General features: G+C 37.9%; 1 protein-coding gene across 1 annotated transcript in view; it reads left to right on the forward strand.

The window, feature by feature from the left end:
- The first annotated feature begins 1218 nt into the window (after window positions 1-1218).
- FAM120B (family with sequence similarity 120 member B) overlaps window positions 1219-26232 on the forward strand; it is a 43548-nt gene continuing 18534 nt past the window's right edge. Inside the window, exons 1-5 of the mRNA XM_088143275.1 lie at window positions 1219-1257; window positions 10112-10292; window positions 15939-16034; window positions 21922-22094; window positions 23564-23656. Coding sequence (XP_087999401.1) covers window positions 10148-10292; window positions 15939-16034; window positions 21922-22094; window positions 23564-23656 — 507 coding nt within the window. The 5' untranslated portion in view covers window positions 1219-1257; window positions 10112-10147. The remainder of the gene's footprint in view (window positions 1258-10111; window positions 10293-15938; window positions 16035-21921; window positions 22095-23563; window positions 23657-26232) is intronic.

Genomic DNA, 26232 nt, shown 5'->3' on the forward strand with positions numbered 1-26232 from the left:
AGGTTTCAGGGACATCTGCAGGGTGTGATCATAAAAGTCAAGACGGCCATGATGGTGTGATCGAAGCTTTGCGTGCTTTTATGTGCGATGCACGTGCAACACATCCCAAAACTGGCAGAACTTTAATGGCACCATCATGGCCACTATGCTGACTTTTTTTTTTTTACCGTACCTGGAGGCTTGGTTATTCGTGCAATGGTGGGATGCAATCCTAAACATATTTGCTTTACTTTTTTAGTAGTTTTCAACATAAATATAAATAAGATGACATTTCAAATTTAAAACCCTAAATACATTTTTAGGTTTAATGAGGGTCCCTGTATTGGCGTCAGTGAAAAGCTGAAATCTTGTGCTCACTTACTGTACCTGGTAGTAAGCATGAGAGTATGTCAAATTAAACCTAGTTGTCTGTACTTTTGAGTAATACAAATGAACTGTTTTATTGAATTCAGACATCACATTACAATAAGCTATAATGTGGTTCATTAGCTTCTGGCATAATGTGCATGTACATGATCCATTATAATCTGTAAGCCATAGTTTATAGTTTAATATTATGAGTGAGCCAGGCCTTTATGCCCAGATGTTTTCAAAAGTTGGAATTAAATCCTGATTTAGCGTGATGTGAACTTAGTGTCCTTGTGTTGGAACTGAAATTAAATGAAGATCAAGGATTCACCAACAGTATAATGATACTGTATATGTAAAAAAAAATACAGGTCCAGATTCCTCATTTCTTTACTGTATTTCCATTGCAAGAGGGGAATTGCACTGATTGAGTTTCTGGCTGTCACGCATTCCTGAATGTGATAGGAAGTCCTGCCCTATCCTACTGACATTATTTTAGTATTATGTAGCTGATTTATTCATTTGTTGTTATGTGCTGTAAATAACATTACTGTGTCTTTAAATCTGAGGCCAAAGATAGAAGTTCAACAAATGAACAAAAGCCTTTTGTTCCAAATATTTCCACCTTTTAAGATTCTGCTTGCTATGAGACTAAAGACCAGAAGAAAAGTAAATGCCATTGAAATAAAATGTCCTTAGGTAGGGCTGAGAGGGGCTGGCACTTTGTTTGTTTTTACTTTTGTTTCAAAATGCTACTTGTTTTATTTGAGGTTTTACATTTAAGTTCTGTGTATCTCACCACACATGTATGAAAGGCAATCAGGAACCAGAAGTCTCTAGAAATACATGCAGACTGGAGCCCTTCTCATCCTATTAAAGGAAAGGAAGTCGAAGAGGCCCTTAAGTCTGGTTAGTACAGTACTTGATCAGGGTGTCAGAGGGTGGAAATGAAATGGTAGTTGCTCATAATATTTTCTGGGTTGTCGTGTGTTCTTCAAGTGGACAGATGTTTTAGTGCAAGTGCAGAGCTGTTTTTATGTGCTCCATCTCCTCCTTGACTGGCTTGATGGTCTCCAGTGGACTATTAGCAAGATATTTCTTCTTTTATCTTAGCCCAGGTGCTTTCAACATTAATGTTACCATCAGCCAAGTGGATGTCTGAACAAGTGAGTTCATTGCTGATGTAGATCACTACACCATCTCTTATACTGCCTGTTGCTCAAAGCCCAATGTTCTGCTGGCAGGATTTATCTTACTGTGTTTTTGTAATTCCCCTTATATTATACTTGCCTTTGTGTTTCATGACTTTCAGCTAGCTTGTTGTTCATACTTTATGCATTAATGTAGAATAATGGGTTAAACTTCCTGTGTTCAGTCTCCCTTTCCCTTGCACTTCTGTATGCTTTGTTAAACTAATAGTTTCCAGAACAGCTTTGCTGCTGTATTTTATCTACTAGTTGCCAGTTCTTACTCATCGATGGTCTTACATTCCCACTCCCTAGTATTTGAGTTCGAAGTCTTCCTGACCAAGTTAGGCAGCCATTTTCCAAAGTTATACTTTATCTCCTTAGTGAGATGAATTCCATCTAACATGGATTAATTCTATTCACCCAGAGCACACTAAATGCCTTTTTTTTTCCAGTGGCTTTTTTCTAGAGATTGGAAGTGAACCAATCCATTGACTCTTCTTAGGCAAAGCATTCTGTTGAGAGAGTGCCAGGAAAGTCCTTGAGTTTTTGTTTAATGAAAATGTACCCCCACCTCTCCATAAAAATGACATTCAATGCAGCTAACAATCATAATGGAAATGAACCATATTTAAGCATACCAATAAATTATAAACATATGCAAGAACAAGCCTTTGAGAAAAACCTGTTTGTGTGCAAAAGGTTTGAAGCAATTATTTCACATTCAGAATGAGTTGTTTTGACCATTCTGGAAGGTTTTTGAGTTTAGAATGAGCAAAACCACAATTTTGAGTGTAAGCAACTATTTTGGACTTGAAACTGTCTTGAACTGAAAATGGGGAGTTTTCACATTTGAAGTGAATCATATTTAAAATGTACACACCACTACAGTACTTGTTTGATATTGCTTACAGAGGTAACCTCTATTCTGAAATGCTGGAAAGGAAGAAAGAATCAGAGTGTTACTATCTAATGGCAGCAACATGGTACAGTCTATCATCATATGAGATACTTGAAAGTTGTTGAATTGAATTAATGATGCACTGCAAATATTTTGGACTATAGCTTCCACAATTCTTTATCGTTGACCATGTGGGCTAGAGTTGTTAGAAAGTAATGGTGGAAACATCTGGAGACTGTAAGAACATAAGCACTGGCTTGCTGGATTGGATACCTGGCCAATCTAGTCCAGCAATCTGTTCTCACAATGGTCAACCAACTTCATAAGGAAGCCCATTAGTCTCCCAGTGGATGGCTTTCAAAGGCAGTCACACTGCCATCAAGACTTAGACAGCGATCCCCATGACTTCCATGAATTGGTCCATCCCTTTTTTTAAAGCCAACCATGTTGGTACTCAGCACCACATCTCATAGTAAAATCCTGGTTATTACTTAGAATTAAATCAGGTTATCTACTGTATCTTGATCAGATTTTAAGAAAAACTCCTTATTCTCATATTTTCCCTTTATGCACTTTTGTATATAAAGAATCAGCTATTCATTAAGACCATTGTGACACAGACTAGGTTCCTAAACGGTGCTCAGATTGCAGGAAAGAAGACAGTGTTCCCCAAAATACATTCAATAACAGCTTTTTGAATCAGTAGCTTCATGTTACTTCTAGATCGGTTGAAATATTTATTTTTGCACTATAGTAAAAAGGAATGTGTAAATAGCACATGAGAGATAGAAATGATTAAAGAAAACCTAGAGGCATCTTTTAAAGTTGCAAGTTAAAAATCTGTAATCACCTTCTTGAATAGAACATACTGAATATAACACTTCAGAGGTAGTTTGTAAAGAAAATGTGAGAAATCAGCAGTGTGAAAGAATGATGCAGGACTAATTAAGTGCTGCTAATTTCTACTCTCTCTGTATTAGAAATTAGGAGACTTTATTTTCAGTAGCATAAAAAACAAAAGAAAAGTCTTTTGTGATTAAGAACCAGAATTATAAGGCTTGCTTTTGGGAAAATATTTTTTAAAAAATGAAATATATTTTTAAATAATGGTTTTAATTTTAATTATTCTCATTGTACATAGTATGAAAACTTTTCTGTACTTGCTTTATTAAAATTTACAGTTACCTAAACATAAGGAATTAAGTCTTTTGATAGACATAAGTAACCAGGATTGGATTCTACGTCTATTCAGATGTTTGAGTACAACCTAAGACTGATGCAAGGTGAAAGAAATCAGGGAGGTATTCACATGAGAAATGAGTAAAGGAGTACTTGAATAATCCTCATGTATATTAGATAGGGCCATATTTAGGCAATGAAAAATAAACCAACTTTTAAGATATCTACCTCAGAACAGTTGGTCCTAGAACTGATCAGAGATGAGGCAACCGTAGATCAGGGGAAATGTGTAAATATTGTGGAATTAACAGGAAACAATGACAATAATCATTGGAAGGATTGATAATGAAGCTCAAGCTCAGATACTTTGGTCACCTAATGCAAAGAGAGGACTCTTTGGAAAAGACCCTGATGCTGGGAAAGATTGAAGGCAAAAGGAGAAGGGGACGGCAGAGGATGAGATGGTTAGAAAGCATCACTGAAGCAATAAGCATGAAACTGAGTCAACTGAGGGAGGCAGTGAAGGACAGGAAGGCCTGGTGCGATATGGTTCATGGGGTCACGAAGAGTCAAACACGACTTAACGACTGAACAACAACAACTGTACGTGTGCAAATGGGAAATTGCCAGCAGGGTCCAACACAGTCATGTTTGACTACAAAAGGGGAAACCTCATAATGAGTGGGTTGATGAAAAAGAAATCGAAAGGAGAATTTAAGAGGACCAAATCTTTCCATAATGCCTAGAGACTATTTAATACCATAACGGTATTAATCGGTGGTGATAGGGAGCGAGAGGTCCCATCCTTGGCCCCTCCTCTGTGGGGAGGGAATGAGCATACCGATGATACTCAATTATATATCTCCATCCCTGGTGAGGTAAGTGATGCCGTGACCGCCCTCTCGCAGTGCCTGGAGGCTGTAAGGGTCTGGATGGGGAACAACAGGCTCCAGCTGAACCCTTGCAAGACAGAGTGGCTGTGGGTTAATGGCTCCTCTGTATCCGGGACATTGTCATTGATGGTGCTGGATGGGGTAGCACTGTCCCAGACAGACCCAGTGTGTAATTTGGGGGTCCTCCTGGACTCACGGCTCCTGCTCAAAGAGCAGGTGGCAGCTGTGGCCAGGAGGCCTTTTGCACAGCTCCAGGTTGTGCACCAGTTATGCCCTTTCCTGGATCGGGGTGCCCTTCAAACTGTCACTCATGCCCTTGTTATCTCCCAGATAGACTACTGCAATGTGCTTTACATGGGGCTACCCTTGAAGAGTATCCGGAAGCTTCAGTGGTCCAGAATGCAGCTGCACAAGCTATTTTTGGGGTCCGAAGAAGGACCCATATAACACCATTGCTCCATGAGCTGCATTGGGTACCGGTTAGCTTCCGGGTCCAATTCAAGGTGTTATCACCTTTAAAGCCCTACATGGCATAGGGCCAGGCTACCTGAGGGACCGCCTCTTCCCCACGATTTCAACCCGTCCCATCCAATCACACAGAGAGGGCATGCTCCGGACCTCCTCGGCAAAAGAACTCCGACTAGCGGGATCCAGAAAGCTGTAGCCCCCACCCTTTGGAACATCTTGCCCCCGGAGGTGAGACAGGCCCCCTCACTCCCGGCCTTTTGGAGGGACTTGAAGACCTGGCGCTGCCATCTGGCCTGGGTTGGGGAGGGAGGTCATCAGATATGGGGTTGGCTAGCCCCCTAGAGGCCTGGTGTTGCTTCCATCGGCCTCCTGGATTTTTTCTTTTCCTTTTATTCTGTGTAAATGGGTTCTCTTATAAATTTTAACTGTATATTTATTTATTGTTTTAATATGTTGTAAGCCACCCAGAGTCCCCCACTGGGGGGAGATGGGCAGGGATAAGTTTAATAAATAAATAAATAACAATTGAGGTTTAACTGGAATATCTTCCATAGCATAAGAAAAGGCAACCAAGTCCAGGAAAAGACCATCATGCCTCTCTAGTACTATGTAGGAAGCTATAAAAAATATGTGATTTCTTTTAGGAAATGGGAAAGGCTGCCCTACTTAATACTATATTTGTACTGGGCAAATTGGTAGAAATGGTAATTAAAGAAAACACAACTAAGCTCATAAGCTTCTTGAAGGAAAAGCATTAGCAAAGTCTGCAAGGTAAATTCTGTATCACCAATCTTAGTTGTTTGACAATGTTAGGAGACTCACAGATGGAGGCAATTCTGTCAACATGGTATGCTTGGATTTTCAAAAAGTCTTTGACAAAGGTTTGTCTCCTCTGCATAAGAAGTACCTGGTTGTCCATGATGAGAAATTGCTGGAATAAAATGAGTCTTGATCTATTCAGGATCTAGAAGGTTACAAGTTTCCAATCCCTATTATACATAATAGGTTCTTTTCCTAAACCCATGGATTTAATCTTATGAACTAAATTAACTAAACATGAATAAGTATATCCTTGCCATTTACTAATATTAAAAAAAAAAATCTGTTTTGAATTGCAAGATTTGGTTCCGCCCACCCTCAGTGCAAGCTAAATCCTACCTTTCATCCTTTCTGTTATATATTAATTAAGTTTGGAGAGTCATGAAGCAGAAAGACTATTTGACTAGAAATAATCACACTTCATCATTAATTTCTTCTTCAAAAATCCCACTGACCTGAAGAATACAATTCTCATGAAGTCATTCTTGGGAGACTTTCCAGTGGCTTTTGTTTTTGCTTTGCTATATGTATATTCTGCAGCAATATATTTTAATAGCACACAACCCAACAACCTAGTGCTGTCCAGTTGCGTTGGCAGTAATACTGGCTGGGGATTCTAGAAGTTGCCCAACTTATCTAGAGAGCACCAGATTGGAGAAGGCTGCTTCAATAAATCAGAGGTGAATAAGAGCACCCTTACACCAAGGGTACAGTGGGGCAAAAAAGTATTTAGTCAGCCACCAATTGTGCAAGTTCTCCCACTTAAAAAGATGAGAGAGGCCTGTAATTTTCATCATAGGTATACCTCAACTATACCTATGAGAGACAAAATGAGAAAAAAAATCCAGAAAATCACATTGTCTGATTTTTAAAGAATTTATTTGCAAATCATGGTGGAAAATAAGTATTTGGTCACCTACAAACAAGCAAGATGTCTGGCTCTCACAGACCTGTAACTACTTCTTTAAGAGGCTCCTCTGTCCTCCACTTGTTACCTGTAGTAATGGCACCTGTTTGACCTTGTTATCAGTATAAAAGACACCTGTCCACAACATCAAACAGTCACACTCCAAACTCCACTATGGCCAAGACCAAAGAGCTGTCGAAGGACACCAGAAACAAAATTGTAGACCTGCACCAGGCTGGGAAGACTGAATCTGCAATAGGCAAGCAGCTTGGTGTGAAGAAATCAACTGTGGGAGCAATCATTAGAAAATGGAAGACATACAAGACCACTGATAATCTCCCTCAATCTGGGGCTCCATGCAAGATCTCACCCTGTGGGGTCAAAATGATCACAAGAACAGTGAGCAAAAATCCCAGAACCACATGGGGGGACCTAGTGAATGACCTGCAGAGAGCTGGGACCAAAGTAACAAAAGCTATGCTGCCTATGCTGCAGTAACACACTATGCTGCCAGGGACTCAAATCCTGCAGTGCCAGATGTGTCCCCCTGCTTAAGCCAGTACATGTCCGGGCCCGTCTGAAGTTTGCTAGAGAGCATTTGGATGATCCAGAAGAGGACTGGGAGAATGTCATATGGTCAGATGAAACCAAAGTAGAACGTTTTGGTCTAAACTCAACTCGTCGTGTTTGGAGGAGAGAGAATGCTGAGTTGCATCCAAAGAACACCATACCTACTGTGAAGCATGGGGGTGGAAACATCATGCTTTGGTGCTGTTTTTCTGCAAAGGGACCAGGACGACTGATCCGTGTAAAGGAAAGAATGAATGGGGCCATGTATCGTGAGATTTTGAGTGAACACCTCCTTCCATCAGCAAGGTCATTGAAGATGAAACGTGGCTGGGTCTTTCAGCATGACAATGATCCCAAACACACCGCCCGGGCAACGAAGGAGTGGCTTCGTAAGAAGCATTTCAAGGTCCTGGAGTGGCCTAGCCAGTCTCCAGATCTCAACCCCATGGAAAACCTTTGGAGGGAGTTGAAAGTCCGTGTTGCCCAGCGACAGCCCCAAAACATCACTGCTCTAGAGGAGATCTGCATGGAGGAATGGGCCAAAATACCAGCAACAGTGTGTGAAAACCTTGTGAAGACTTACAGAAAACATTTGACCTCTGTCATTGCCAACAAAGGATATGTAACAAAGTATTGAGATGAACTTTTGACATTGACCAAATACTTATTTTCCACCATGATTTGCAAATAAATTCTTTAAAAATCAGACAATGTGATTTTCTGGATTTTTTTCCCCATTTGTCTCTCATAGTTGAGGTATACCTATGATGAAAATTACAGGCCTCTCTCATCTTTTTAAGTGGGAGAACTTGCACAATTGGTGGCTGACTAAATACTTTTTTGCCCCACTGTATATGTCTGAGATTCCTCATTGCTAAATTGCTGAAAGCATTTCTCAAAAATAATATATTGTTCCCAAATTAAATGTATTTCTGAAAAAGTAACGGCACCTTGATCTTCTGTGGTACTGCAAATAAAAATGTTTTTAATGCCCCCAAATCTGAAGATTTGTGAAAATCATTTGTATTTTAAAGAATTAAAAATAATGCTGAAACATCATTTTTAGCTTAGTAGAAGACTTCTTCAAAATCCTAGCATCTTATCTCTCCTTATGATGAAATTGAAATTGATTGAAATTGCACTTAGGAAACAATTATGACATACTATTCTCTTCTTTTTCTTTCTTAGCTGGGAGAAGAAATAGGATTTTCCGTGTAATACAAGTATGGGTGTTAAAGGCTTGCATTCGTTTGTGGTCAGTGCCTGTCTGGATGGATGCCTAATAGTAAACCTGAAAGAAGTGGCTGAAAACCATTGTAGAACCTATCCTGGATCTGTTCCTGTTCTTGTAGTAGATGCTATGTCTTGTCTTCGACAGTGGTATACACCACAGTCTTGGGTCTGTGGGGGCCAGTGGTGTGAATATCTTTCCAACTTGGACAGTTTCATAAATCGCTTTACAACTGCTGGTATCAAACTAGTATTCTATTTTGATGGCCTTATAGAGCAAAAAAAACGAGATGAATGGGTCAGACGAAGACTGAAAAATAACAAAGAAATAGCTAAGATCTTTCAGTTTATCAAAGCCAATAAGCAGCAACCTGGGAGAGGAATGTTCTTTATACCATCTGGGCTAGCCACATTTACACGCTTTGCCTTGAAAACCCTTGGTCAAGAGACTATATGTTCATTGCAAGAAGCAGACTATGAAATAGCATGTTATGGACAAAAGAACAATTGCATGGGAATTCTTGGAGAAGACACAGATTACCTAATTTATGATACTGCTCCTTATTTTTCCATTAATAAACTACACTTGGATTCACTGGAAACAGTAATGTTCTCAAGACAAAATCTCTGCCGTTGGCTTGGTCTCAGTGTCCCAGACCTTCCCCTTTTTGCTTGTCTCCTTGGCACAGACATTGTCCCAGAAAGTGCTATGGAAGGTTTTCGGAATCAATGTTTATCTTCATATCAGGTAAAAAGACAAGCCTGTGACAAAAAAACAAGGATTATTCTTGCTGTGGCAAATTATATTTCAACTATTCCACATGTACATGAGAGTTTGATAGTTCTGGAAAAAATGCTGCCTTTGGGATCAGACAAATCAATATTACGCAAAGGAATAGAATCTTATTTGCTGCCTGGACAGCATTCTCCATGGCTTCCTTGTGACTTTACATCTCACTCAGTAGCAGAGCTGAAGAAGGATATCCCTCTTTGTTTGGATCAGGAGATCTTTCAGGTAATTCCTCACCTGAGTTACCTGAATTCAGGTAATTACAAATAGCTGGTACTTTGGCTGTTACAGATGCACAGATGGATGTTTTATCAAGTGCATTGGGTGCTAGTACTTCCCTATATTGTTTTCTTTGGAGGGAATACGGGATAATTTGTTCTCCTATTATATTAAATACTCATTAATCTCCAAATGATATGCAACAAAGTTGGATTACTCATAGTCCACCTATGACCCTTAGATTCATTTTTATGGCCTCTGGAGCAGTTCAAGAATGTGCTGCTGAAGGTGGCAACAAAAGGTGATGTTGGGTGGCATGCTTTTCCTTTTTTGCAAACATCAGTGAAACAAAGGCTAACACAAGTACAGAAAATGAGTGCTAGGTTTAGTCCATCTATTTTACCTTACTCCCCCATATCAAAAAGGCTGAAAATTTCACTCCCACCAAGATGTCACCACATCACTGCTAGGCTCTCTGTGGCCCTCACAGGCAGAAAAAAAGAAAAAGAATTAAAGATGTTTTCTGAGGCTAAAGGGAGTCTTAAGTATAGAATGACAAGAGCAAAAGCAAATAATATTTTTTTATTCTGCTTGTGACAGATAGCTAAAGGGCAGCATGTACAAGCTGAAAATCATATGGTATACAATGTCCTAAGCTGTGGAGAGGTTGAGTGCAGCAACACATTGGAAGATGAACATGATACATCACTTCCTGGACAGGCACTTATCTATCGCCCTGCTCGCCAGCACATCTATTCCATCCTGCTGGAGTCTGCAAAAGGTAAAAGGTGCAACGGACATTTACTATTGAATCCTTGAAGCTGGGAAGAATGAACTGCAGTTGACCCATATCCTTATGCACAAGCTTTGGAAAAGTGATTTGCGCTCACATAGGTACACAATTTAGTCCTTGATACTGTAGACAAGCCACATGTAATTAATTAAGAGAAGGCTACTGGAAATAATTGGAGGGAACAGTGTGCACTTGAGGGCTGGTGCATTTTTGAACCTTTTAAGGAGGTCTTGTAAAACCTCCATAATCAAATACTCATGAAAGCTGTTAATAATCAGAAAGCAAAGCAAAACAGTTTCGTTTGGCCTATTTTAGCAGATTTTTTTTAAATGTTATTTTAACAAAAATGTGTGTTTTCCTCCCAAGTGTTGAAATAATCCTAAATGAGTTTGGGGAGTTGTCCCTAAGGTGTTAACTTTTTTTCAAAATTACATTTAGAATAATAATGATGGAAAATGAATTTTGGTAGAAATTTAACAGGAAAAAATAATACAACTAAGGTGAAGCAATTCCCTAAATGGATTGCATAGTCATATTAGTCAGCACAAAACTTGGGATGAAACAGCAACAATATGTATGATTTTTTATTTTTTGGAAGCATATATTTTTATTCTAGGAATACAGAACACAGCTACCTTGATCTTTGAGAGATTAATTTTCAGATCGAAGCCTCTCTGCATCATATAAGCTATCTAATATTCGCTGCAAATGATTCAGGTTATCAGTTAACATGATATCATCTGCTACAAAAGTACCTGTACTTTCATGTCCCCAGCCAAATACCTCCAATGTCATCAAAAGTGTTCCTTATAAATGTACTGTATTTATAAATATATTAAAGAGCCAAGGGAATACCACACATCCTTGTCTTACTCCCTGCTCAGTATTGAACCATTCATTAATCATTCTACTCTCACACATACTTTACTTCCATCATATACCACTCTTACCGCATTCAGCAACCAATCATCAACTCCATAATCATGCAAAACATTTCATAATGTAAACCTATTTGCTTTATTACTTTCTCTAAACAAATATACAATAAACTTTCTCACATTCATACCTTCTTCAGTTACATGCTTGAGTCCAAAAATGAGTCCTGCATACCCCTGCCTGATGTAAAGCTGCTTTGCATGTTACACATTTTGCTCACTTATCCATTCTGTTACTCTTTTGATCAGATTTCTGCCCAATACATTCCCAGCTACAGTTAACAAACTGACCCCCCCTTTACTTTTTGCATTCATTCGTGCTACTTGTCCTTTTGTGTACAGTGTTCTTTCCATCATGAGGCACAGGTGCAGTCTTCCCACACACATTAAACAAGCTGCCCAGCCACTCCGTTAGAAACCACACCCAGATTTTAACATTTCTCCAGTTGCACCTCTATAGCTGCAGCCTTAGCATTTGTCAACACTCTGATAGCATTTATGACTTCCTTATCATCAATTTTTTCCCCCTTGGACACTAAGATTTATGGTATTTGCTTCAGTTCTGCTTTTGATATAGCACTATAATTCTGATACAAGTCTCTAAAATATACATCCATCATTCCTTCGCTTCAATTTCATATAATTTTATTACTTTTATGTTTAATTCCATTCACTCTGCTGGAGGCTCCAGGTTTAGCCGACTTCATTTATGTCCCCAAAAAAGTTTTTACGTCCATCAAAATAATTCATTCAGCATCTTTTAATTTTAGCCATTCCTTTCTCTCTTTAATAATATTTTTTCAACTGTTTTTTTTGTCTCTGTATACATTATAAACTTATTTTTCATCCTCATTTTTTTCAGCAGTCATTCTCTGATGTAGATTTTTCCCCTCATTTGCAGCCTCCTTTTCTTCGTCATTCTAACCAAGCATTCTTTCTCGTAACTCCCATTAAAATAGCTCTCCGCATTTCTGTGGCATTCCATAACTTAGTTCATTTTGCTCTGTTCTCAGCAGCTTTCCATCTTTTTTTCTTTATTTCCACTTTCATTCTGTTGGGAAATTAATATATTTTCTAGTATAGAACTTTTCCACACAATAATTATACTTTATCTTATTATACTTTAGGCTTTATCTTCCTGCAGTTATTCTGCTTTCTCTCTTGTTTCTGTCACTTTCTTCCATTTCTATTTTTTCAGAAGATCCATTCTTGACACAACCTAAATTTTATCGGTTCCGCATTCAGAAACGTTGTTTCCTTCACTATTTCTCTTAATCTTCCATCATAAACAACAAAATTATGCTTTTAGACTTATATTCATTCATTTGCCACATGTACCTATGAGTACATTTATGTTTAAACCTACTTGGAGCAAACAAATCCTTTTCTAAGCAGATGCTCACTGAAGAGCCTCATTCTAATTCATTCTAGGGTCTTTGAATAGCCCAATCACTTTTTCTTTATTCTGTCATCTCATTCCCACTCATCCATTCAGGTCACTTATAAGATTTCCCCCCTGGATCACATACATTCATACATTGTCACCACTGACTGAGATTAAGCTGAGGATGGCATGCAGCTATGAGGCTGCAAACTGCTCACCTCTCTGCAGATGGAGTAACTACTATAAGCAGTACTTAATCTGATAAAGTTGCAATGAGTTCTCTACAGAGTTAGGCAACTTTGCACAAGAGACTCAAAGGTATTGGAGTTGATACTTGCACGTGGGTGGAAAATGGGGTATCTGCAGTTCAAGCAGAATGATACCACCTGCAAAGTATAACTAAGACTGAAACCTCATTGGCAACTGGTACAGTGCAAACAGAAGGTTCCCATTTGTAACTCAGCTGTTGTTGTTTTGAGTTGATGATCAGCCATCAATGCATTTTAAATTAGAAACATATCTATTGCAATCTGACTGTGTATAGGATAACCTGATGATTCAGTGAACCCTCCAAGCTGCAAAGTTATCTTACCCCTCTTTCCTCACCATCCATCCAATAATACTTTTCTGGTGCAATATATACTTCTGTATTTTCAGTTGTTTTCAAATATTCATAGCTTTTCAAACCACAAATTAAATTTAACATATTTTTTATCTAAAGGATGCTCTAAGAATAATTTCCAAAGTGATGGAGGTGGTCTTTCTGCCACCCCTTGCTTTTCGGTCATTTGGCTCAGAAAGTGGATTTTCCTCAGGTTTGCTTTTCTTTCCCTTCTGGTTTCATCTGGACGTTACCTTATCATCTTCACACTGGAAATATTTTAGTTTGAACTGCTTGTATCCTGACTCCTGGGGTGCTCTGCCCTTTTAAAGGATTCTTATTCATATTTGTCAGCATGCATAGCACGAGTGTCAGAATCCTGGGCTAACAAATGGTTTGCTACAAATGGTTTCCATGCAATTCATGCAGCACGGCCCTGTGCCCCGGCCTGTGCCAGGGAGGCTCCTCGTGGAATAATGAAAAGGGAAGGAGGGGTTCTAAGGCTCTGGTGTGCTCCGAAGTTAAACTTTGTTCAGGGTACCCCAATAGTCCCTCAGTTGGTAAGAGTTTTCAAATGCTGCATGCGTGAATAATCGTATCTTTGATATAAGCTGCAGACTTTAGCAACTAGTAGCAACTATGTGAAGATTTGATTGCATCCTGCAAAAGCACACGGAACTCTTTCTAAGGGCAATTTCCCAGTTCCTTTGTTCCTGATGTAGGACTGGAGTGAGCATTTTATACTCAGGACAGCATGCAGCCCACTAAATCTTCTTTTTGGTCCCCTGGTGCCCTTTCAGATCATGACAGCTGAAAGCTGATGGGAATTTTGCATCATTTTTATCTGGGGTGCGCAAAAGCTATTGACGTGCTTAATTCAATTAGGCACAATACAGATTTTTCCTGTTTTGAGGAATATATGTTTGCAAGTGACACTGTCTGAAATTTATTTAGGAGATGGGACCAGAAATCTACAAAGCGGTGCACCCTATTCCTGAATCTCCAAGATGATCAAGAGAGATACCATGTTTAATGGTATTGAAAACTGCAGAACAATCAAAGAAAATCAGTCGAATTATAATCACCGGGAATCCATGTTGATTATGGCAGTATACAATAATAATAAACAATCTCAACTCATAGCTTATTTTGAAAAGCCAGGGTAGTTTGCTTCCTCAAGGAGTGCTTGGATTTTTCCCAGGTTAACAGGAACAATATTGGCTCCTGAAATATGGAATACTGAGTCTGTTTCTACTATCTTTACCCAACATGATCCTCTGATCTTCTAGAAGTGTTAGAACTAGCTCCTAGGATTCTCAGTCTAGGAGAGTTCCATTCTTCAAAATATGTTGAACTTTTATATTAAATTGGAAATGATCATGTGGGAAATGGAGATAAGTTAAAGAGCAGTTGAAACATTTTAATTGAAATCTGTATGTTGCAGATTTCATACTGTATATGTCTCTTACGGTGAATTTAGATGATGTATTTTATAATTTAAAAAGTCAGTGCAAAAATGATACTGTCATTTGAGTATAGGCAATTATAAAAATGGTGGATTTCCTCCTTTAAGATTGGCAGTCTACTTGAGACCTCAGAAGACAAAATCTGAGCAAACCTATAAAGGAGCATTCAATTATGATTTATTTGACACATTTATTTGCTGCCAACCTCTGAATGGTTTTGTGTGGCTGGTATGTGTATGTGTGTGTGAGAGAGAGTGTATTTAAGCCACCTCCTAAACTGAAACAAGGAAAGGGTTTTCTTCAATTCCCACAGCAGTTTGCTCGACATTGAAAGCTGCAGCATAGAAAAAATAGAATGTACTGTCAATATTACATGGCAGGACTTTCTGGTCTATTTAGTTATTTTAAATGGATTAAAGAGCATTTATTTAAAATAATTGTGTCCTGCCTTTCTATGGATCATGCCTAAACTAGCTATTAGTAATAATATAATTATTGTTCTTTCTCGCTCATTTTTTTTCTAAAGGTAACTGTGAATTGTTCATAGAAAATCAAAAGCAGGAGCTTACAGTATGGGTGAAGGCATGCCTGGGGAGAAAGGGGGATTCTGGTGCAACTACACATATCTGAAATATGGAAGTCCCCTAATACAGCATTGCAATTTCATGAATCTTTGTCACAACAAATATTGCTCACCGTCACCCAAAGTGCTAACAGAGTTGACTGAGCACATAATGTATTCCATATTGTCACGTTGTGGCTATGTAAATCTGTATGATCAAGCTATTATTTTTATTTTCATTTCTAAATTAATGAATTTCTTGGTTAATTTGGCTCTAAATCAGGGTTTCCCAAACTGTGAGATGCACCTCCCTCGGGGAGATGCAGACAGGTCCAGGGGAGGCGTGAAGAACCTTTTAGTTATGTTGTTACAATACATCCACCTTTCCCAAAGTTTCATTGTACTTTTCTCACTGTTCATTTGTGTTCATTTTGGTGTTTGGGTTTTTAGAGGAGGTGTGTACATTTAGATTACACTAAAGAGAGGTGTGATGGCAAAAGGTTTAGGAACCCCTGCTCTAAATGTACCAGCCGTGGGCTTGAAAGTTGGTATAGGATCTATTGGGTTTAATCTTTAAGAGGATATGAGATTGAGCCTAAATCTTCATACCCTTGTATTTAAAGGATTAAAAATTGTACAATGTCTGTTCTCACTTAAGCTCATTGAACCAATTCTCTGTTCTTCAGATGCCAGTGGAGGCTATCCTGTAGTCAAGGAGTGGTTTGTGTATGCTGGAAATTCCCTGCAGCAGCCAGACCTAGTACAACCCAAACAACTTCCAGGTAGAACAAGATTTCATTCTGTATTAAAATATGAACTAAATATAAAAAGTTTGTTAAAAATATCCTATAAGACCTTTTAGTTTTGGGAACCAGACATCTCTAAAAAGTCAAGTTACATAAATACATTTATTTTTTAAATCTGTAGCATGCCAAGATGATTTTGTAAGCCTCAGAGAGGCTTGTGACTTGTAAAAACAATAAACATCAGTAAAATTCCACTCATCAAGAACCAGAAGAACAACTTTATAATAATTTTTAAAAAAACAACATATCAGCAACCAGCACTGTTTCCAAATAAAACATAAGGGCAGGAAGCAAGAAAGATTCAGACTGGGTCAATTATCACAGGTAGTTAGATTAAAATAGTCATCACTGTCCTATTCGAGAGTGAACAGAAGAGTCAGCTTTATCTTATCCAGGGATGAAATTCATAGTTAAGATGCCACTTCCAACAAAGGCTTCCCTTTTATGAGGCCACCCTGCTCTAATTTAGTACTCAAGCACATTTGATAGAAGCATTCATTGCAGTATCCTGAACATGACCCATAAGCTTTTAATTACCAAGAATCAACTCTGAACAATAGATTGAGAGCCAGTACAGTTCTTTCAGCATAAAGATGCTATCTGCAAATCATTCTTCCTAGGTTACTAATCTTGATGGATGCTGCTTCCAAGCATGGGGGCAGTCCACTTCTACATGTTTGGTACCTGTGAGAGGAGGACTTCCTGTATACATCAGGTGGGCCACTGGGTGAGACAGAATGCTGTCTAGATATAAGCCTGATCCAACAAGGCTATTCTTGTGTTCCTAATAAGTAGTGTGCTCTGTATGTATGTATATGTGCACACGTATCACACATTGCTAGAAGCAGCCACAATGATGTGTGGACCAAACTTAAGAAAATATATTAATTACTATATGCTAGATCCAAAAATACTCCATGACTGTATTTCCAGTCCTTTAAGTAGAATGCAACCCTAATAGTTAATAGTATCAAACAATAAGGAGAAGTCAAGAGATTTTAGTGATGAACAGCTTGTCTGTTTCCTGGCAGAGATCTTTATCCAGGGTAAGTAATACAATTTCTGTTCTTAATCAAGTCAGAAACTAGATTGCTCAGGATCTAGATCAGTCTTCCCCTGACCTGTTACCCTCCAGATATGTTGAAATTCGTTTCTAGGATTCCTGGGGCACCAGGTTAGAGAAGGCTGATCTAGATAATTTCATCCAGACATTTCTTATTACTTATCATTTGCATATTTATGATACTTCTAATTAATTCTTCATTAGAATAGGATTTGAAATGTTTTTGCAAATATATATATTTTCAAGAGGTTTAGTCTATAGACATAGATTTTTTTTTACCTTCACTGTTAACAAATATAGCATGACATACGTTTCCCAGAATAAGAGCCTAATTTATTAGATGTCATGGGACTTAAACTTAATTTAAGTGGTTGATCGACCTTCACCTTAATGACATAGGGTATTCTGTCTGATAAATTTATCTGATAAGTTCCATTCTTATCATCATCCCCAGGGAAACCAGTATAAACAAAGAAGTACACATTCCAGGAGTTATAAAGTAAATCCTTCCTATCTAAATGAAAAGAAAATGCTAATTAACATATATTTGAGGAACAACTGTATTTCAGTAGTAAAACAGATGCTTTGCATGCCAAAGGTTTCAGGCTCTGTTCCTGACATTTGCAGGTAGAGCTGGGAAAGCTTGAAATCCTGCTAGGAGTTAGCATCAGTCACATGAAGTAGATGACCAGTGGTCTGACTTGGAATCAGACCCCTTCCTATTTCATACCCAGGACTGTCAAAAAGATATTGTAGGAGCATCCTTAGGGTCCTTCGTGCTGCTTCATTCATTCATTGCATTGATAATGACAATGACAGAGAAAAAAATGATGAAAATGAAGAGAGATCATATACAGTGTCTATACGGAGGAAACAGAAGCAATAGAATCAACTTCTTAATAAAAATTCAGGGCAGCTGAACTCTTAATTCTATCTCTCACTTTTGTCCTGAATGCTCTGGCTGAATAATTTACATGAAATTAAGAAGTCTTAAAATCTGACCCTGCTTCTCTTGTTGGGCCAGCTGCATATTAGATATATACAAATACCCAGACTACTCAGATATGGTCTTTTCTTTGGGTGGGAGTGACTCAATTTCAGTTATGGTAGAAATATCTGCCCTAAATCTGGTGTGAGGATTGGCATGCTAAAAAGAGGGATAGCCCATTTTTAAAATGCTTTTTATTTGCAAACAGCACACAGCATTTGGAAAGAATTTTGTACTGTGCTATTTCTTCCTTCTATGGATGCAGCAACACCAAGCAATCTCTTATGGAATTTGCTTGCAGAAAATCATATTTGGGCTGACTATAAGTATGAGAAATTTCAATAAAACATGCCCTCGAAAGGAGGATTTATACTGCAGGTTCCCTTTGAGCAATGTTTGCGACTTCCTCAGAAAGGAAAGTCTGTTCTATTCTATTTCAGACTAGCCAAGAAGAGTTCCAGAACTTATTTTTAGTGCAATATTCCAAAGCAAGTATTTTTCTAAAAAGTGAGCAGTCTATCTTTGTAAGCTTGAAATTTTCTCATGCATTTTTATTTTCTGCAAGATGAAACTGTAGCTCACCAAATAAGGAGCTTGGCACTGTGACACTTTAAATCATAAAATGCTTTGATAGGCAGTTACTGCATTTCAGTCAAAGTCAAATGGAGAAAAACAAATTTAAGTCCACATTTGTTCAAAGAATCTTTTTGGAATGAATGCATACATATATGCATATACATATAGTTGCACCCATCTCTTGTTTATAAGGCAGAACAAAACTAGGTTAAAATCACGTTCCATTAAACGTTGCTGCTATTTAACAATGAGCTTGCACCTCATACTAAATCATAGTTTGGTTAATAATAGTTTATTTAATAAGCCAACATTTTTGGCTCACGCAAAATACTAATCCATAGCAAGCAAACCATATTATGACTGGTGAGAAACAAGTCATCATTCATGCGGCCTTTACTAAATTACTGAGTTAAACTTGTAATTAAATTAGTAGACATAGTAAAATTTGGACTGATTTTTTGTCAATTTAATAGAAAAGAATCCTTTGCAAAGCATGTGCAAATGTGACTACATAGATGAGGTATTGGCAGTCAAGGGACATCCTTCTTCAACCTGAGCTGATTTCCGTATCTACAATATATATCTATATCTTACATAATTCTTTGCTGAGGGTACATTAAGATGCTTGCAAGGAAGATTGTCTGGCTGCTGTGTGGCAACCTACAAGGCGATGAGCATTATTTAAGGGTTCTAGAATCTTTTTTGCTTTTTTACTAAAACCCTGAGGTCTACTAGCCAAAATCAGATTCAAAATGGTGACTTAAGAGTCCGAATCAGTTATTAACATCCATGAAAGATCAGGGAGATCTTTCTCCCTCGCCTAAAGATCACATTCTAAAATTTTAAACATAGTATCAGAACTCCTGATCTCCCTCTCTCTGAATAAAAAGAAGGATATGCTTTATTTGGTCCTAAAAAGTGGAGACACCAGCGATTCCATCTAGGACAGCATTCTAGAACCAGTGTGATACCCCTGAAAAAGCCCAGTCCTTAATAACCACTTGCCTCATCAGATTTGGCAGTGGTATCTGGAAAAGGACTTCTAAAGAGTTTGAGTTGGTTTATATGGGACAAGATCTTTGTTCAGATAACCAGGCCTCAAGCTGCTCAGGGACTTAAAGGTTTGAGATTTTATATATTATTTTAGTAGGACTTACTCCTAAATAGCCTAGGGTTGCAATATTAAATATACTGATTAGAAAGAAAGCCCCATGGAATTCAGTAAGGCTTTTGAGTGAACACGTTTAAGGTCTCCTAAAATAGTTATATTATTGCCATCATTATTACTGTCAGTGACTTGTAGAGGTTACCTGAAGACTGTCACATTGGCTCCTAATGATAAATTCCTTTTTCTGTTTTATTATTTTTTTTCTCATGTATTATTTTGCTAATTAAAAGTATTTCTAAATTGCTCCTCAGTACAAAGGCTCCTGCAGCAATTTGCTCATATTTGTTCTTTCAGAGAAGAAAAAAAAATCACAAGCAATTTATGTAAGGTGTGAAAGAGAGAGAAATAGAAGTGCCTTTTAATTGTGGGATATTTAGATATTCTTGCAGCAGAGCATGCTGTGGTTTTGTTCAACTCCATATAGCTTTGGGTGGGAAAGTACACATTTTCTCTAAGCCTGGGGCCCTAAATTTAAGAAAATTCACACTTGGAAAGAAACTAGTCTTAAAGGTGAAGGACAAAATATTTATTTTCTGTTTTGTATCTTCAGACAAAAGTACCATTTGGTTAAGTGAGTTTTGTTTGCTAAATAAACACTCTTTTTTCACTCACTGTTTGATACCTCAACACTGTAATGATTTATAGTAGCCAAGTAGTTTACTCAAAGGAATGCAACTTCTGTTTGTAATGATAAAAAGAGGAAAAAAGACATGCTACCAACTTAGCTTGATTGGATACGTAGATCTTAAAATGGTACCTGGATTTATCTGAAAGATAGAATTAAAATACTGTCTGCAAGAATTTATCCACTTACTAGATGTCAACTGTTCATTTCATATTCATTATTATCTTGGTAGTTAAGTAAACATGATAAAAAGTAACATTTAAATCTCTTTTTTTTCTTTTCTTTTTCTTTTTTGATATCTCATAAGATATATAAAATGAAGTATAATATAAGGGACTAAAAAGTAAACTTATTAAGCATTGTATATAGTATCTTCATGGATGTACTCTGGTTTTGCATTCTCTAATGTCATCCCTTAGATAATAATAAACCACTGTTTTGAGACTATTTCCTATATGCAAATTGGATCCTCTTATAATAAGACTAGATACTCGTATAATGTAAATGAAATGCCCTGTCCAGCAATTTCTGACACATGGTGCAATCATAAAGCTGGATGGCTCCATACATGAACACACATGTGAACAAGTGGTTTGCTATTTTAGAAGAAAGCAGGATGCACAGTTCCATTCTTTAGTACTCATTGATCAGCTGCTTTCGAAATGAATGTGAAAATTGATCTTATCAAAAGCCATTCACTAGGATGCAGCAGGGACACTTTTCATCCAGTTACATTTTACAAATATATGTTATGATCATCCTGCATCAGCAGAATCCCTAGCTGCATTTGACAGTTCATTCTCTTTCCTGAAATGACCTCTTCCATGCTAGAGGAATAAAGTCATGTTGGGGTGGAGGTGAGGGGTAGAACCAGTTCGCAGATGCTGTAAATACGATATCCGTAAGATTCTCTATTTCGAGAAAGAAGACTGTCGGTTGCACATATTTGAAATTGTAGCTGCATGCAAAATACAGAGGTGATTGACAAGGAAAGAAGTGTCTGGTGGAGAAAAAAAGAAAGATTAAAGTGGATCCCTGTGACATCACTTCATAAATGATTGGATTCCAGTTCAAAATATTATGAGAAAGGTCAGAGTGGCTCCCTGTCTCCTACATATTTGCTAAACTTTCAGCAGGGTTATGTCATTTACACAAGCCAACACATTTATTTTAGGAATCATGCAAAATATTTCAGCATTCTAATCCTGTGCACTGTAAAATACAGCCTCACCCCACCAGCGGAGCAATTCACAAAGAACCAGAGCAACTGTTCAGATGTCAGCAGCAGCACGCTATCTTTTTCCTAAATCTGATACTCTTTGTAGCTCGTTACAATTATTCCAAACTTGAAGTAAGTCATTGTTTCTTATTGAAGTGCCATGGCCCTAGTTTTCCATAGCTTGCTTCTACAATGGTGACACCCATAATGGATTTCTTTCCTAGGTGGCAACCCTAATTTGAGATCACTGTGGCTCAACAGGGGGGCTGAGGCTGAAAAGCAACGTCGTTGGACATTTCTGGCATGCTTTCAACTTCAAGATACCGCTGAGGATCTCCAGACTCTGGAAACTCCTGTCTTTGTTGTCTGCTCCTTGTTACTCTACTTTGTTTTGCAAGTAAAGAGAATCCTAGTTCTGTAACTACCTTCTTTGCATGTTCAGCCTATTTCTCTATATACTCTAGAATTAAATTAAATTGCAAATTAAATTAGTTCTTGATGTCTTGGACTGTGGCTGTGTCTAATCATAAACTGAATTATTGGGAAGGGCCTGTAATGGGATTTCCCTGTCTTGAAGTTATCACTCGTGCACCTTACATCTGCGGAAAGCTGTGTAATCTGAGATTATGGTTATGCTGCAATCTTTTTCCTGGAAGATATCACCTCCCATTTTTTATTACTACTTTAAGTTATGTATCCACATCACATCTTCGGAGCACGGAGCAGGGCTGGAGGAAAATAGTTTGTGAGGATTTCATTAAGGGGTTCCATTACTACTTGTGTAACTGAAGCACTGGCAGACAAATACCAGTCTGGATTCAAATAGTCTCTGGGGGATACAGTTGAATTTTTCATATGGGAAACCCATTGGAGGGATAGTGAAATAAATGTTGAAAATGTAAGCTGTGCCTGTTCTGCAGATTATTTGGCATTTATTTGCCATACTGCTGGGTTACAATTCTTAGCATGTTAATTGTATTTTGATGTCTGCTTGTATTCATCATCATCATCATCATTTATTAAATGTATATGCTGCCCATCTCCCAGCTGACAGTCCCAACTGGGTGCTGTATAGATACGTTGGAGCTGTGAATCCCAGAACTCCTACCCATCATGATCTTCATACTTGCTACTTGAGAATTCTGCAAATTGCAGTTCCAATGCATCTGAAGAATACTAGACTGGGGAAAGCTAGATTCTACTTCAAGGCTATTGTGGTTCACATTCCTATTACCAAACTGTAAATTCCTGTAGCCTACAGCAAGCGAGCCAACTAAAAGAAATTGCTGTGACATGAACCTTTGTTCTTGCCTTTGTAGCGAACATTCTATTGCTTTCATCCCATCACCCTTCGGTCATGTGTCTATTAATTTAGTCAAGACATGAAGGGAGTTATTTTTAAAAGATAACTCCATTTTTTAATGTTGTATAAAATAACAACTGATTAACAGAGACCAAAACAATCTATTGTAAAATAGAACTACAATTGAGCAAAAGTAGCCTTAGATTGATTTCTAAAGTGCTTAATATTGGATTGTACTTCTCCGGATTCCCAGCCAAAGTGGCAAGTGTATGTATGTGTGTGTCTCTCTCTCTGTGTATAGATATAGATATATAGTTATAGATAATTAAATTTTACTATGATTGGAGGAAAAATGAAGGCACGTACGGCAGGGTATGGCAACTATAGCTGCAAAAGCCTCTGCTGCAGATTCAGATTTTAAAATAAGCATGTACAAATAAAGACATGGTATAACACTGACATTCCCCTAAAAGGGAATGCAGATAATGTACAAAAGCATGAATGTTTTTGTTCACATCTAACGAAAGCTAAACTTCTGTCTGAAGACTCTCTCTGTCTCTTAGGTGGACACCCTCTCTTTAGAAGACCTGCATGCATTTATGGCTCAGGCTCTGTGCCTTGAGGAGAAATCAGCTGCTCAGCTTGCAGACTTGCAGGTATAGACTTGACACAACCCTTAATGTAATCCTCATGATATCCCTAAGGTGAATGTTGTATGGTGTTCTCTTTGACTTAACTCAGATATGCAGGAGATTAGATTTGGGGTCAGGAGGTCTATTGTCTCTCCTGCTTTATTTTGCTGCTGAGCTATTTATTAGACATTCTTACCTGACTTGGACCTGGCTAAAATTTTATAAAGAACTTGGAGCCCTTGCTTCTCAGTGACTACTACCCAGATTGCTGAGTTGGAAATTAATTCAGACTCTCAATTCTCCATTATTTGTACAACATCTTCTTTTGGGCAGATCAGATATATCAAACTATAGAAAGTTCAAGTACTTTCACTGGTGTTCTGATGGGGCACCGTTTTCCAAATTTTTCATCATCCTCTTAAGATAGGTTGATCTATTGGGCTTGTCCTGTAGAAGCTTTCCCAATTTTATGTGTTCTAGATGTATTGGATCTTGGTTCCCCCTTACCTGCACGCAGTTCTCGGCTGACATGGCCATTGGCCAACAGAATCATTAAGACTTCCTAGGGCAAATATTACTTAAGTTGCCTTTAACACATAACTGAATTTTGGGGATTTCTATTGAATGGCATGAATAGCAGTTCTTTGTTGATAACCTGAATTCCCTCTGGCTGGGTGTGCACAATATATTAAACCAAGATGTGGTGGCTACCCTGTAACTCACTGTGTTGTAGAAACCCAACTTACTGATTATTATTGTTCCCAGTGTTGTTCCAACTTAGGCAATTCTGTAAACTGTGGTTCAGTTTAAGCATGTGTGTGTGTATATGTGTATGTACACCACCTGTATCTATAGTACTTCCCACTCAACATATGCAAGTACAGTTAATTGTATATACCTGTATGAAAAATCACTTTGCAGTCACAAACTAGTTTGTCGGGGGTTGTGTTACAGTTTTGCTATGGTTCAAGCAAGCTATTCAATATTTATTTAAAATATATCCTGCGCTCGTGAGTCACTTGTCTGGTAAACAGGGTGTGTATATGCATTTCTTTTTTGTTTTAATGTCTGCATGTTTAGTAGCTTCAGGCATGTGCTACTTCTTGGGGAAGACAGTGGGTGGGGCATCTTTACCAACCAGCCTCACTTCTGGAATGTTGGGTTGCTTTGAACTGACTCTTCTTTCTCTCTTAACACTCCCTTGTTTGACTGCAAGGTAAATGAGCCTCTCGCAGGTCGTGTGTCGATGCCATTTCCCATTGTTCTCTGGTGTATTTACTCTGAAATTCCAAGCATCCTTTACCTTCCTTCTATGTCCTGTCAGTACTTGTCTTATTCTTGACAGCTAAAAAACATTTTGGTTGGGTTGTTTTGTTTTTTGTTTTAATTTGGCAGCTATACCTGCTCAGTCCAACAAAGAATTTGAGTGTCATATATCTGCATCATGCAAGAGAGATCAAGGGTTGTAATTAAAGCAATGTGGCTTCTAATTTAATGTTTCTCCTTGTAGGGGGGAAAGAAAAGCATGTGTCACACAGCCCAGGATTTTATATTATAGAACTGTTAACTGCCTGGCTTTATGGCCTTACACTGTAAAAAATATAAAGCAAATAGAATGTGAACATGTAATGTTGACATATTTTATTGGCATATTTATGAGTACTTTTTAGATAGGCTTACAAATTGCTTAGAAGCAGCTGTTCCTAGATGACCATTCCTAAAGTCTATACACAATTAATGATGCCTCCCACTAAAATCAGAAAACTGAACAGTTTTCCTTTTTTTCCTGTTTTACATTTGCTATTGTGATTGTAAATGAAAAATCATCAAATAATGATAACAAAAAGTAAATGAAACATTATCAAGTATGCCTGGGCAATTTCTGTCTCATCCCAGCTGGGAATTATGGCTAAAATGCTTCTGTTTTCAGCACAAGAATCACATAATCAAATTTTGTGTATTTGTATTCCATAAGTTATAGAAATCATGCAAATATTTACAGAAGTGAATTATTTATGGAGTATCCTGCTAAAATGCATATAAAAATGAATAGCTTGGATTAAAATTGCAGATCAGTACTAAGTTTCATTGAAAAGAAAATTATCTTCAATTTAAGATGACTAAAAAAGTAACATCCCCTTTTCATCTGCCTTCATCACCACATTCTGTATGTAAACTTACTAAATAATTAAAGAAATACATTGAAATAAATACATACATACATTCTCAGTGAATGTAAGGCAGGCCTCCTATTTTAAAAGAAAATTGGGGAAAGAGACCTCTCTTTCTTTGTACAATATCATCAGTCATAGCGTTTTAGCTTAATTTTGCTTTTTCCTTCTACCTAAAGCAAGAAAAAAATAGACCAGTGAATATACAAACGTATTTATACATCATACTAAGACATAAGAATAGTTTATTGTTTTGCCTTAATGTGATAGGCGAATATAGACATTGTGTATTGTCGAAGGCTTTCACGGCCGGCATACGATGGCTGGTGTGGGTCTTCCGGGCTGTGTGGCCGTGTTCTGAAAGTTTTGTTTCCTAACGTTTCGCCAGCACCTGTGACCGGCATCTTCAGAGTGCAGGAGCACAGACAG

The sequence above is a fragment of the Python bivittatus genome, unplaced genomic scaffold (assembly GCF_059951505.1).
Source record: "Python bivittatus isolate LINGU-HERP-01145 unplaced genomic scaffold, Pbiv_v1 ctg000020_np1212, whole genome shotgun sequence".
NCBI classification, from domain to species: Eukaryota; Metazoa; Chordata; class Lepidosauria; order Squamata; family Pythonidae; genus Python; species Python bivittatus.